This window comes from Neolamprologus brichardi, chromosome 1 (genome assembly GCF_056152115.1).
Source record: "Neolamprologus brichardi isolate AB-2024 chromosome 1, ASM5615211v1, whole genome shotgun sequence".
NCBI classification, from domain to species: Eukaryota; Metazoa; Chordata; class Actinopteri; order Cichliformes; family Cichlidae; genus Neolamprologus; species Neolamprologus brichardi.
Genome location: NC_142104.1, coordinates 20,753,348 through 20,769,070, shown reverse-complemented (window position 1 = coordinate 20,769,070; position 15,723 = coordinate 20,753,348). Strand labels below are relative to the sequence as shown.

Genomic DNA, 15,723 nt, shown 5'->3' with positions numbered 1-15,723 from the left:
TGCACATATTTCATCTTTAATCCGTGCCTAAATCCAGCCAACTACTGCCGTGCCTAATGCCCCATGTCTGTAGAGTCGTGCCAGGGAGCCTGCTGTTGATATGTGGCATCAAGTCCACTGCTGATCCGGTTGATCCTTTGATACAGTTGAGACAGATAAGGACAAAGAAGGAGAGTCGGACTGCAAGAGAAACAAGCGGACAACCCCAGAGGTCCACGCGCAGACAGAACAGAGCAGTTTAGGAGTTATTCAAGGGGATCTACACATTGCTAAAGTAAACTAACTAAATAAACACATTAAAATGCATCCCCTCACAGTTATGGTGGCCTGGGTGTCTTAAAAAATGACATTTCTTTAACTTGAAAAGTCCATTTTGACAGTAATTCCTCTTCCATCATGCCTTGATCCCTGTATATCACTCTCCAAAAAATCCTATGGACATATCATGACGAGACCATCTGAAGGATCAGTAATAATTTGGGGCAGATCCCAGCTCTAATTCCCCAGCTCTTAGCTGTAGTAATTAAACCATGTGCGCTACGCTCACTCATTCTGCCATCAGTCAGCTCCATATGACTGCTAAACCCCCATATCCCTGTCCATGGATCTTCTGTGTTGCTGCTTGTTCCACCTGCAGCAGCCTCTATTAGCCATAATTATTTTGCATCTTTTGCTGTATACAGACTCATGAACTCCTGTGCCATTACTCTGTAATGTTTATCACATTTACATATTTTTCCCCAGTGAGCATCACGAGAGCACAAGCTTTTTAGATTAGAGGCCACCTACTAAGATGTTCCTTGCACTGATCTGCTGAAACTTCTGATAATTTCGACTGAGAAAATATGGTTCTGCAAAAAATGTAAACAGTAAACAGACTTTGAGATGGAAACATGTTGCAAAATAATCATAGTAGCACTTATAGTATATATGCTTCCTTCTGAACGGATGTCACAAACTATGAATATTGATGGCCAAGGATGATGCGCTTCCACGGCAGACGGAGGTACATGCATCACAGATGAAAAACAAAACTTTGGAAGATAAACTCCTAGACATGCAGATAAGATAATGAGTGGACAAACTCCGGCAATACTTACTTAAATAAAATACTTAGGTTTGATAGTGAAACCTTAACCAAAGGGGGAAACAACAGGTAATGGTGCCTGGGCAAACAAAATATATTTTGTAGAGGAAAAAAACAAGTGAGGTTATACAATGCATCAAAAGTGTTATTTGGTTCGCCAGCTGCTGTGGACCCTGGGGATATGACACAAACTGACTGCACCTGCAAGACTAGTGGTAATATGCAAAGAGTGAACCCACATCAGCTCCCCGGGTAAAACACAAGATTTCATCAAGAAGATCAAAAGACAACGGTAAGAGCAAAACAGAGCACACTACAGTGACGGCGCTTCGTCTGGGTGTTGTAGCTGTTAAACAACGCAACTTTAGGGACAGTTCTACAAAAATTAGTTATCTTCAAAATGAGGGTTCAGGGATATTTACTGATTAAAACAATGTCAGCTATATGACTCCTTTGTTAAAATTAAGGTGCAGAGATGCAGGGCCAGAAGATCACAGGGATTCAATACAGAGTTTTGCCACTGTCGCTTGCGCACAGAGATTTCTCCAGATTCTCTAAATAATTTGCTAATATCATGCCCTGTAAATGATGACATACTCAGAGTGTCTGTAATTTTATGTTGAGGGAAATTGTGAATGTATTTCTTTTTTTTCTTTCATTTTTTTTAAAAATTGGTGACCCTTTGCCCATCTTTAGTTCTTATATACTCTGCCTCTTGATTCAAAGATGCTCTTTTTATACCCAGTCGTGTTGTTTGTCTGTTGCCAGTTGACGTAATTAGTTGCAAAACGTTCCTTCAGGTGTTTCCTTTTAGTACCACTTACTTTTCCAGGCTTTTGTTCCATCCCATCTCAACTTTTTTGAGACGAGTTGTTGCCATCAAATTCAAAATTAGATTTTTTTTTTTATTTTTATTTTTTTTAACAAAATAGTGAAATGTGCCCAGATCTGATATGTTTTCTGTGTTCTATTGTGGATAAACTCTGGGTTTATAAGATTAGCAAATCATTCTGTTTTTTATTTAAATTTTAAACAGCACCATGACTTTTTTGGAATTGGGGTTGTAAAAAATACATATATTAGCAGTGTAGTTTGCACTTTTTATTTCAAATTTGAAAATTTGCTGTCACAGGAGGGAGAGCAGATTGTATTGATGTAAACAATGATACAGGTTCCCTAGGAATTGATCACCTTGAACAACTGCCAGTAGATCAAGAGCAGCCTTGACAGAATGGGGGAGATATCACCCTGAAGCTCCGAGTTAGAGACCTCTGTCCGACACTAAATCTACCTTCAAAATCTGACTTGAGAGGAAGGGGGATCTGACATTTCAGTGTGCGTGCGTGCGTGTGTGTCTGTGTGAGTGTGTGTTTGCGTGTTGGGGGAAGGGTAGATGGAGGAGTGGGGGGTTAAAGTGAGAAAAAAAGTGAGACAGTGACAGACTGAAGAAAAAGTGAAGAAAAGGGGGTGGGGATTGGTCGGGTGCAGCCCCCCCCCCCTTTACAAAAAAAATATATGAGTCTAAACCTCATGATTCCACTTTAAAATATTTACTTTTAAACATGAGTTGTTCTGAATAATTCGTGCACAGTTAGTGCAAATGACGATCTTGTTGGTTGGAGTTCGGGTTTTCATTGCAGTGACTAATAGCGCTTCACAGTTTTGCCCTTTTCAGTAGGATCTGCCCTCAGCTGCTAAACACACACAAGCCCTCCTCTGTAGCTGCGGCTGACGTCAACCGTCACTTAGCAACAGCCTTTTGGTGTAAAAGCAGCAGTGCTGACACCGTTTTCAAAAGAGGCGCACACAGAGAGACAGAAAGAAACTCAGAGAGAATGAGAAACAGATACTGAGCGAGAGAAAAGACGAGGGAGAAAGATTGCAAGGCAAAAAATGATAATTGTAAGAACGAATCACCAGCAAAAGCTGAAAACACTTTAAGAACATTGGAGGAAAAGATTAGGTTATGTCAATAAAGTTGTCTGGAGACTATTAACAGTCAGTAAAACCCATGGCATGTGCTCTTTTACGTTAGACTGAAATTTATTACATCCTTAACCTCTCCTTCTCCACGCTTAAATTCTCACAGGGGGCTCCCACCATCTATGTCACAGCAGTCAAATTTAACCCTACCACGCTGCTCACACACCATCACTGGACTGAGCAAACAGCCAGCACGTGAAAAGTTCAGCTACCTCAGCCTGAACCTTAAAAGCAACGCCACCTAAAATGTTTGCATTGTTGGGAATCTCGTGGTGTATTTAAGAAAACCTGTGCAGAAGCCAAGATATGCAAAGTATGGGAGGCTGGCACAACAGTTGCAGAATTTTTTTTATTATTTTTTTAATGGCCCAGATTTATCTGATGGCAATGGCTCCGCATCGCTCTGACCAGTCCAACATTCTGGGCCTCAACAACACACAAACTCAGCACAAATAAGCTTTGTATAGATAATAATACAGGCTGAGACAAAGTCGGGACAGCACATTAAGGCTCATTAGAGACAAATAAGAAACTGGGGACATGCTGCCATAACTAATCCCTCAAATAACTGTAATTTATTGTTAGTCTTGTAAACAAAATGTTTAAAAAAATACAACAACAACAACAACAAAAACCAAAGAAAATAGAACTATAAATTCATATTTTTTTTTCAGCCCCCTTTTAGACGGTGACTCCTCAGACACCAGAGTCATTAGGCTAAGCTCTGGTAGACCTATCATGAAAACTAAAGAGCTGCAAGCTAATTGCTGGTGATCATGACGCAAACCGTTTCCAGGGCAACCCGAGTTTTGGAGTACCCGCTCCAGCATTTCCTCATCTGTTTGCACTCACACCAGCAGGCTGACAATGCAGTCGCTGCATCCTGTTTCACTCTGCGCCTCGCACAAGTTAACCCTTTCTAACACTTCTGCCGCTGCGATGAGAAATTAAAAGCAGCTACGCAAACTAGTTTTGACTTTAAAGAAAGCGGGCTGGGAGCAGAATTCACAGAAGCTATCACAGCAGCCCATCTGGATCCAATCCCAAAAAGCAAGAGTTTTAACCAGTGCAATTCCCAACTGGGGCTTGCAAATTATACACTTTTCAAATAGAAACACCTGAAGAATTTCCATCACTCATACAGACAATATTGCTGATTGATTTAATATTTATAAAATTGTTACCTATATTATGAAAGCTACCTGTGGAATCAGTGAAAAGTTGCTACGTTGAGAATTGGGACATCTTGGTCTTGATATCGCAACTGTTACACAACCTCCTAAACACACAGTTTACCCCTCATGTATTACTCTCCTTCAGTTCAACAGAGGCTCAGCTTGGCTCACAATTTGTCACAGAGAATTATCACTTTCGCTAAAAATGGCTGTTTCCATTTCAATTTAGAAACCAAGAAAAACACAATTCCTATATTTGAAAACTATTCTTGTCTGACTTGGAGGAAAAAAAAAACAATGATTAAATTTTTTTATACTACACAAACACGTCTACTATTTTATTTTAAATTATTTTCTAAGTTAAAAAAAAACAACAACAACATAAAACTACATATCAGTGCTGTCTTAAGTGTTCACGATGCATCCTCTGTAAATATCAGGCCCCGAGTGGCCCAATCTCAGCCAATCAGACTTGATTTGATTATCTTTTATACAATTAAAATATGAGATATATGTGCTTTTTTCATACTTTATACCAAATTGAAAAAGATGCAATGACCAGGATTAAATGTGTACTGGAACACAAAACAGTGCTTGTTTCAGCATGCAGTCCACACACACACACACACACACACACACACACACACACACACACACACACACACACACTACTCCTGAATTTAATATACATTGCTCAGACAGTGTTTCACTTTTAATATAACAGCAAATCAAAGGGGGGAAAAAACTAAACGTGCATCAAGGGTTTACATCTGTAGATCAACCGCATTTAGGCCCGAGCAGATTACAAGCACTGATTCTCCAACACATACATGACTGCTTTTCTGAAAATACTGATAAGGCAGGATTTGCTCAAAGTAAACATTAACTTACACAGTGCTTACAGAATTAAATAAACTGCCAGCAAAATATATGCATATATCAAAGCAAAGTATAATTACAGATAAATATATAATTTCTATATATTTTGGACCTTTATGTGATTTTCTGAATGAATAAGTTGATATGAAGTAGACTCTTTTTTTGTGGCACCTTTTTTCCACCAAAACACACTTCATATTGCACACTGCCTAAAGACTGAGTGCTTCGCTCTTTCTCATCGCTGGTGGAGGCAGACATTATATGCTACCAGGCAATTAATAAGACTTGTAATCCCCCCCCCCCCCCCCCCTTCTCTGCAATAACCCTGTTGTACGTCACTTGGTTGTGACGTCAATGTTATATCATTCCACATGGCTTTACAGCAAGCTAACGTGACAGCTGAGAGCTGCTCTGCGTTTTCGCTGCTCTCCCTCCAACCTTTCTCTCTACAGCCTGCCTCTCTGTTCCTGTCTGGATGGTGGGGGTTGCGCTGATGGTGGTGGTGGTGGTGGGGGGGTAGGGGGGGTGGGGGGTGGGGGGGGGTGGGGGTTAGTTAAGTGTATTATTTACTTCTTCTTGCCCCCGTGAAGTGGTAACCACACATAAAAGGGCTGTCTCCCTGAATTCAACACTGGCCTGCTAATACAGCCTCTGAGGTCTTAGTCATGAAGCAGAGCTTTTAGATTTCTGCCATGAAAGCCCAAATACATTAATCCTACTTTTAAAAAAAATTATGTCTACTTTACTCTCTTCGTCTCAAAATACCTCAGTTGATCTCACAGACGCACGCTGACAGAGAGGGTTGGACAATAAAATCACTGGAAAAACAGTCATTGGAGATAAATTATTCCAAAGGCCCATAACCAAATATGGAGCGGTTAATAAAAATTTTCACTTGGTTTGTTTGTTTTTTTCCATCCAGTGACCCTTATGACTATTAGACAGTCTCAAAGTGCAAGACTGATCCCACAATGAAATTAGCGAAATATAGTTTTTTACTAAGTCAGATTGAAATCATTGATATGTTTAAAATATCTATTAAATAAGAATTTAACACACACAGTTGACATAGTAAATCAAAGATTCTGCGATTGCAGTTAACCCACAACGCTTTGGCTGTGCAGATTTTGAGTGACAAAACGTAAAACGGACAGCACAAGTTAAAATTAACTGAAACTAAAACTAAGTCTAAAATTCATAGTCTGAATTTAAGGTGACAGCAACCACAAAGGGTTTTCCTATCTTGTCAATCTGACACATTCAAGGATCACACATTACAAAAAATCTTGTTCTCAACTAGCAACAGAAACTGTTCCCATACAGTCACAAGCAGCGACAGCTGAGAAATTGGCTTTCAAGAATAGTAAAGTAGTTTTTTGACTCAAGGTGAAATCCTGATGATGTCCTCTCATTTTTGCATTTGGTTCTTGCCTAAAGAAGCGCTGACACTAGTGTAGTTGGTACAATTCTATTTAAATTGTAGAGTTGCGGTTGACAAAAGATTAAGTAAGGCTGCAACGGCAAAGTCTCTTTAATTTTTATGCTTGCTCACTACCTGAGAGTATTTAAAAAATGACAGATAAAATTTACAAAGGTAGTAAACAGTATAAAGTTACAATAAAAAGTTCATGATTTGAGTGGACACAAGTGGAACCGTGAATGTGCTTAAATGTGCTTAAATGTCTTCAGATTCTGAGGTATTACATAGCTAACATATTACACCTGTTTGGAGGTTCAGTCTTTTCAAAATAAAACTCTTCCAAAGCCTGTCACTTATAGCAATGAACCAGTAATTACAAATCAGTAGTTTACTAAAATAAAATGCTTCCTTCATTTTCTTTGTACGACTCCGTCGTACAGGACACTTTTCCACTCCACATAAATGGACACCGAGTCAGAGAAGGCTTCAGCTTTTCCTGATTTTATTTAGAAAGCTTTACTTTGCATTTTAGATGCAGTATTGAAATGTATAAACTGATTCAGATTATACATTCAGACATCAGGTGATCGGATTTTCTAAAAGGTAATAATATTTGACTGGACATTCAATTTTCCATTCACAAACATGATTTTTAAATTCTTAAACAATTTGTCGAACCAGGATCCTCCTTTTTTAGCCAGTCATGATACTTGACTTGCTGTTGTATTGTATTCCATCAAATATTTTTTTAGGACTACAAACCTTTTCATTAATTTTCAAATGCCAACTTTTGATAACTGAAATTAGGGACTGAATGATTGAATTTTTAATTCCAAATTTAATTGGGAACACAATTGTAAATCCTGATTTTTGCTATCTAATAAACCCATGTCTCCCAGTCCACTAGGGTCCGCTTGGGTCAGAGCGACATAGATTCTGTCATCAGACAGTGAGTGCAAAACTCCTTTCAGATATGCCTGCTGGTGTTTTAGGGGCTTTTCCTAGAGAATTTACATTGCAATGGACCAATTAAGCATGCGCCCCAGGCAACGGACTTCAAAAAACTATAACAGGAACAGGAATAACTCCTCGGCCGTTGGTTCTGTCAGGACTGCAACGGAGTGTAATAACAGTGCATACCCTAAGTTCAATTCAAGTTATTCTACAGCAACTCTGGAGTCCAAAATTCCTAACTTTACCTTTAAGAAACAACAGTGATGACTTTTGTCTAAACATCAAAAAAATACTAACAAATAAACTATATTCTATCATTTTGTTTTCACTTAGTTCTACACAATTGTTAACCAATTTCTGGTACTGTAATGTACCAGAAATTGGAATAATACCTTCAAGTTGCAGGGGACTTTGTGAGCAATACTTGGTCGCTGACATATCACTTTAAAAGAAAAACATCTTAAAGCTTTAAGGTTCAAACAATATGTTCATAAATGTATCCTCACATTTAATTCACAGAAGTGATTTGTAAACTAGATTTTAGGGGAAAAAAACTGAGGTTAAAACTGCTTTTATTACCATGTTTTTACTCGTACTGTTCCACCTCCACCAGTGTAAGGCCCACGGTGGAAACACAATGCAAAGCAAGACAAATAAAATTTTGGGAGCCAGCTACATAAACAATATCTGCACACCAAAAAACTATGTACACTGTTTTACACAATTTAAGGAAAATCTGCTAGAATGTGCATGTTACAGACAGTACTTGTTATGTACATACATTTGAGGTGTAAAATTAAAATAAGGCTTTGCATAATGAACCAAATGGATATAGAAGTATATATCTGTGGCACCTGTAAACCATCATTATAGTTCTATCTTAGTGATACCAAAAATACCAAAAAGAAAAATCAATGATTAAATAGTAGGGTACTTTTAAAAACAGACTTTTGTAATTTGACTACTTTGCAATTGAAAATAAAACTTAAAGAAAGAGAAGACAGGCAAAGAAGGCAGTAAAAAATGCCCTAACATAAAGAAAAATGATTTTTCTCGCTCATAAACAGTGATTTGAAAGAAGTTAAGACGTTATTACTGTCTGATGAAAATATGTTGTGGTGTAACTTTAACAAAATCAGAGACATTCTAGAAAGACACTTAAAAAATGATTTAGCACAAAATTATGTCTCTCCTCTCATGAGGCGTGATCAAAAAGTTTTGGGAACGAGCCCATAAAAGTCAAAAACCATACATAACTCTAATATGACCAATGATCCATGTCAACACCATCTCGTCGTACATCTCTCACTTTAGAAACGTTTGCTTTTTTTTTATTGCTTCCTGGAAGTCCAATTACACTCTATTTCATTGTGCACTCTGCAACCTCATCATGGACCTCTTGGAAAGGACACACAGCAAAGAAAGAAATTTTATATAAACACGCCCGACATCTGGTGATAAGAGCTGGATATCTAGTCAAACGACAAAAGGAACACACTGGACCTGGCGTGTAGCCACAAACATGTGCTGTGTAGCATTTTGTTTTCAACATTCATCAGGTAGTACATGAATTTGTCTCCCAGAATCAGATTATAATCATATACCTTCTACTGTGAGGTCCTCACATGTCTAAGACAGAACATCCAGCAGTAACGATCTCAACCAAAGGGAAACACACGGTGCTGACTAAAGTATGATTTTTGGCCGCATCAACAGATGTGTTGCCATAGTTGCCAGATTCACTTCTCTGTGAACCTCAATACCATGAAAATCAAGTTAAATGTTGGCTTTTTTTTTACATACTAGAGGAGATCCAGCACTCCTCAAAAAGGAGAAGGTGAAAAGGGAAACTGCACAAATTGTTTTTTAATATTTTATCTTTTTAGGCCCAGGCACATCTGAGCGTAAGAGCTGTGAGTCAGCTTCCGATGATGATTTAGGACCTAAAAAGGGAGCTACTTTAACAACCTCCAACAAAGCACGGGAATTTTGCTGGGTGAGGACACACTTTTTCCCCCACTTGAGGAAAAACCACACCGTTGACTACAAACAGGCTTTGAAGGGGCAGATACTATCCGCTGGTGACGTGCAACTGAAATATGTAAACAAATTACCCCATCGAGTGCTGCCGGAGCGCTCGCTAGTGGCACTCCATGTGACAGGAAGAGCCAAGAGTGGATGGAAATAACTGATATGGTTACATAGTGATATAAATTTTTCAGTGGTATTATGTGACATTATTGTGCAGGCTTCCTACAAGTTACAAGGTTAAGTTATTTTAGTTATTGTTAACTTAAAAGCACTAAAGTTGTTATTTTATGCATTTAATTCAAATTTCCAGGGAAAATTCTTCTAATTCTATGTTTCGTCGCTGGATATAATCTTGTCTCATTACTATTGCAATATAATGCCACAGCGGCTGGGATCTTGTTTCAATAGATTCACATTTCAAATTAGGAAGTCTGTCATCAGTGACATTAGCTCAGTGGAAAAGAAACATGGAAAAAACGTCCTTGATTTGCTTACACTTATTGTAAGCACCAATTAAACAATATTCATTATCTGCTTCTTATTGTTGTTAGAAACATGCGCCTAAAAAGGTATAAATATATATCTGACTGTGGTGTCTCTTAGGAGTTGCGCTGTCTGAAGCTGCCTTTTTTAAGGGTATTCATGATGGAACAAGACTAATAACAATGGCGCGTTATTGAGAGCATATCTGCTAGTTCAATCATGACTTTAAAAAAAGCTTCCTACTATTGTGAATAGATGTATTGTAGAAAGACTAAAGGCTGTTTTTGATTTTTCTGACAGAACCCGCTAAAGTCACCAAACACAGGATATAGATGAGTCTCAACTTTGCAAAATTCCACTTGATGACAAAAAACAGCCACTGATGTGTGCTACATCCTTTTTTTTTTTTTTTTTACACAAGGAGTATCATAATGTAAAAATACAAAATAAAAAAACATATACGGAGAAAGAAGGTCAAAATGTGAAGCATCAACTGGAATCTCCTCTATCTGCTCCATTATTTTCTGCACTGCCACAGTTATAAAACGGTCTTTTATCAGAGATTTAAAAAAAAAGGGAAGCTGTGTTTACATCATTATCTGTTTTGTTAAAGCTTGTTGGCCGTGGGTTTAAGCCCTGACGAGCCCCATTTCATTAATGGAACTGTTATACACGATGGTGCAAAAAGCACTGATGCTGAAGTTAGCGCTAATAAACTGCATAATGCAGTTTTGCATGCGATGAAGGAGCATGATAGCATGCAAGTGTGATCTGACAATGATTCTAATGTTCTGTTTTGAGATTTGAAAGCACAATTTGAATATCTTTAGTCTGACTCTAGTTGCACACTCATGTCTGTAGTTCTGATCCAGAGCATCTTGACTTGTGTCTGCATTGGGGTTGAACTTTAAATCGGTTTTCCCAAGGCGATAGACATTTTATATTGAAAACCACATGTTGCTGCAAACAGAAAAACAACCTCCTGTCTTTGCAACTGAAAGACAGAAACCAGTACCCTAGTCAGCAATGCAGAACTGTTATGAACTGAACTGTTATGTGAAAATAAATAACGTGTTTGACATTACCAGTGAACCCTGAGTGTTTTTATCTGTCTCTGTATTTTATTTTTTTTAATCTGCATCTGACACAGAAACGGTCAGGTCTTTAAATCATTAATTATTACTTATGTGCAATATAAAACAGACACAAACATCCCTGATAGCTCTTCACTACACACTCACTCACACATTGACAACTAACGGGCAATCCAGGCTTTAATTCACCTGACTGGCATGTGTCCACGCAGCAGATGGAGAGCACTTAAGCTGTTTGTCTCTTCTAGTCACAAAGAAAAACTCTTTGCTTTAGTGTTCACTGGAAGAGAGGCCAGGATGCTGTGATGATAGCATGTGGGAACTAAAGTTTATTTGAATTATTTTGATTATTAATTTGTTAATTTGCAATCAGTGTCCCGTTTTTACTTTTTAGCTGAAAGCAGTATTGCCCAGTAATTTTAAATTAAATTCCTATCAGCAAAAAGCCTAAAAACTAACTGCAGGCACACAGGGAGGCAACAGTTCTTTGCTTTTGTTGAGTTGTTCGCTTCTAATTTTTAAAATGAATGTTTTATTGAAAGATTACATAATAATTGTGAGATTTTTGACTCAAAAAAACAAAAACAGTATAAAGTCTTGACTTTGCAAATTTCCACTTCTATTCAAATATTTTTCCCAAAAATATTTAAGGTCAGTTCTTATAAATAATAATAATGAAAAGCTGACAAATGCTGGAGCTGAGGCCTTAATCCCAAAGCCTAATTCACTGATATTACAACCTACGCATGTAACTATTCACTTCTCCATCATTTTCAGCAACACACAAGGTGCATTCAACTTTTCGGTGCTCTGTTTGAGGCCTAGTGCAATGTGACTATCAGGCTTCTAACAGCACACAACACAATGAGGTTAAAAACAACTACTGGAAATAGCACAACTGAGACAAACTGGACATATATTTTTAGTTCTCTTATCATTTCTAACAAACCTCGAAGGACACAAAACAATGTGTGTGAACTGATGGCTTGGCATCCACTAAAGAATAGCACTGGCAACAATAATGCTGGCATTTGTCTACACTGCCTACACTTAAATTAAGGCGACGGGCGGCGTAAGCTGTTTGCTCCCAACATATTGCATGCAACCTGATAGTCTTCATTTTGTACGCATATCACTCCATGTGGGTGTATCAGTTTTCAGAAGTGCTGCAAAGTGGAAAGGAGCACCGCAGGCTCTGCTGTGGGATTGTGGACACTGAAAGATGCCAGTGCGCGCTCGCCATCATTTTGTGTTGTTGACTGTTTGTCATGTGGGACTGAGCCCACATCACTTGCTTTGTTGCTGGCTGTGCTGTTATGCTGCCAGGAGGATGTTGACGTGCACTTGCATTTCATGGCTTGTGTGCCACACGAGCTCTTTGGTGAGGACATTCCCACGAAAATGTGGAGAGACAGCACTGCCTAAGTTTTGTATCCGAGTGCACTTCAAACCAATGGTAGCATTGTGTTTCAGGGTTAAAATCGGGGTTTTGGCCATTTGCTTGACATTATCTATCACAGATTATTAGCATTAATATAAGAATATTATATACATATTAAAAGCAAACTGCAGCAACCATATTGAGAATAATTTGGAAAACAAATTCTACCAAAGTGACTTTTGTAAATGCTCTGTGTGGGCTTTAGTGATACAGTATTGTGCTTTCAACTTGTGCACATGTGCACTCAGAGTAGCTGTGGATGAACAGTGGGCCTACTTTTGCAACAACAACAACAACAACAGCAGCAGCAGCAACAGACGTGGTCCTGCAGGGGGGAGACCTACCTGCTCTCTGGATATACAGGGCAACGAAGGTCTGCGAGGCATTTTACAACTGCCATAATAGCTGGTCGACGTCTCCCCCAGCGACACGCAACTGGACCTTCTCCTAGGTCTGATCACAGGGACCTTTTCCTCCGCGCTGGAAATCCCACTCGGTGCTTCCCTCGACGGGTAGTAGCGGTCAAAGCAGAGCCCCAACAGGGAGCCAGAAACCCCCGCAAAGCAGGCAAAGAGCGGTCTGAGCAGTGCGGGCAGACCGCTCAAACTTGTGAAAGAAACAAGCCACACAACGCTGGCAAAAACCAGTATGAGAACACTGTGTTTGAGTTTTAGCGTTGGGATCAGCGTGAGCAGACCCACACATCCCAACACGAATAACAACCTGCCCACCATTTGCATCTGGTGCTGGTCCTCTCCCCATTGTAAAAACCGCAAGACCAAAAAATCCCCGAGGTAACACGATGCTGGCAGTGACACCAGCCAGCATTTGGTGCTCTCCTTCTTTTTCCTCCTCAGGTAAAGTGTCAGGAAGAAGAAAGCACATCCTATGCTGAATAAAGGACTGATGGACTGGGAGAAGCCCGACAAAAAAGTCCGCAAATCCCAAAGCGAGTCACTTTGCAAGCTCCTGGAAATTAGAAAGGAGACCGCGAAAATCACAAAAGCGCCCACGTATAGGGCAGAGACCTTTAACAGTTTGGAGCTGAGAATGTCTTCGTTGCAAAACCTGCACACGCTAAACAAAAATCCCCTCTGATGGTCCTGTTTCAGGGGGGTGACGCAGCTCTTCACATAGCCGTTCCTGAAGCCTTCTGAGCTGTTTACACTTCCAGCTCCGTCGTGGTGCCTTGTTTTACTGTGCAAAACCTCTCCTTCCTCCCGTGCAGCCATGGCTCGACTGTGGCTCCTCGTATCCACGCGAAAGTGCCCCTCTCCTGCTATTCACGCCGTATTAACGCTCAACTACATGACAGCAAACGCACTCCATGGTCACTCAAACGTGCTCCAGCACTTGGACTAAAGAAAGAAGGTGAGATGTTGTTTTTACCGAAATGGGGCTCTCTGTCGCCGGCTATAGGCCACAACTCACACTGCATGGCTTATTTTTGCGATGTGGAGCGCTGAGCCCACAGACCGAACCAATCCTGAGCCGCACGCATAGACTTTATAACCCAATATTAGCAGTGTACGATTAGACAGAAGAAGCTCATTAGAATATAATATAGCGAGGAAAACTGTTACATTTCCATCGCAGGATGTCCCACCATGCAGTTTACTTGTTTTGTCTGCATCCCTTGTGTGCACGGGAAGTCTTTGTTAGTTCACAATTCATCTTATATGTGTGCAAAGGCTTCATGGAAGTCTTCGCTTCATAAATAAACCCACTAACGTAGAGTTTCTTGTAGTGTTGACTCTTTCTCCTCTCTCGCTTATTATTAGATACAAATAAATGTAATTTAATTTAAATAAAATGATACTGCACGACGCCGAAATTGTTTTGGTCTTCTGGTTAAAATGTCATCGCTGCTTTTCGCAGTCGCTGGATCCATCGTCTTGCACTGTGATCGTTTGGTTTGCCTGTCCTTAGCTCAGTCGATTGTCGATTTTATCGATCTGATCAGGCTAAACCAAACAACAGTGAATATCACCCATTATCCACGGATGTAATGTAGACATATACAAAATTATACCGCTAAAAACATTTAAGGGGGCACTCGGGCCATTTTTAACATTTATTATGTAATTATTTATTTTATTTTTACAAATTGCACAGCGTTTGTTAAAACATTTTTTTTATCTTGAACATTTAAATCATTATGATTTATGTGTGATTTAAGTACTCCCTTATTTATTTATTTTTTTATTTATTTATTTATTTTTTTTGTTTAGCTGTGGATACATCCACTCTCAATCAAGCGTTTGCTGTGGAGGAATTTTGGCTCACTTTTATTTGCAGGATTGTTATAATTCAGCCACACTGGAGGGTTTTCAAATATGAATGGTCTGTTTAAGGTCATGCCAAAGCATCCTGATTAGATTGCAGTCTAGACTTTGACCTAGTCACTCCTAAAGAAAAAAAATCCCCAAAGTGCTGGGGATCATCGAGATGTTTTTTTGGGAAGTGTGAGACAAGCCTTTGTGCTCTTTTTGCTCAACGGTGGTTTTCCCCTTGGAGCTCTCCCACGGATGTCATTTTTGCACAACCTCTTTCTTACTTTCTTACTCTGACCTTAACTGAGGCAAGTGAGGCCTGCAGTTCTTTAGATGTTGTTCTGGGTTCTTTGACATTGGTCAGTGTTCCAGACTGATATCAGAACAAGGGCAAATAATTTTTTCACCATAATTTTGCACAGTAAATTTCTCCTTTACTGCATGGTGAATAAAGTCAAAACAGGTTAAAATCCTAACTGCAAATTCCAAAGTGCAGCTTATACAAGTGTACTTTATTTCACTGTATATATTTTAAATAGTGCCTGATTTAAACTACAAGTGATGAGATATTCATATATAGATTCTTAAAATTTACAAAAATCTGCTGAATGTAGATTTTTTAAAAATGTTATTTTTATGTTATTTTTATGTTATTACAATTGTAAGTCTCACTAGGGACAATGATTGTTGGTATTTATAAAAGATTAGGTCTTAAAAACCTTTCACCTTTTAATTCAACTGTTTTAGCATTTGTTACAAAACCAAACTGATGGTTGTTTTTTGTAGCCAGCTTGTGAGCTTTGTTGTTTCTTTTTAGCTGACGATAGGCTTAGACATCTCTTTAAGTTAAAAAAAAAAAAAAAGACTTCCTGGTTCGAGCGAGCTGTGGTTAAATTACTATAA

At 39.0% G+C, this 15,723-nt stretch overlaps 1 protein-coding gene across 2 annotated transcripts in view; it reads right to left on the bottom strand.

The window, feature by feature from the left end:
* Positions 1 to 13,904, bottom strand: part of pde3b (phosphodiesterase 3B) — a 45,983-nt gene extending 32,079 nt beyond the window's left edge. For both annotated transcript variants that reach the window (XM_087839455.1, XM_087839461.1), the window contains exon 1: positions 12,892 to 13,904. In XM_087839455.1, the coding sequence (XP_087695581.1) occupies positions 12,892 to 13,779 (888 nt within the window). In that variant the 5' untranslated portion in view covers positions 13,780 to 13,904. The remainder of the gene's footprint in view (positions 1 to 12,891) is intronic.
* Between the last annotated feature and the right edge of the window lie 1,819 nt (positions 13,905 to 15,723).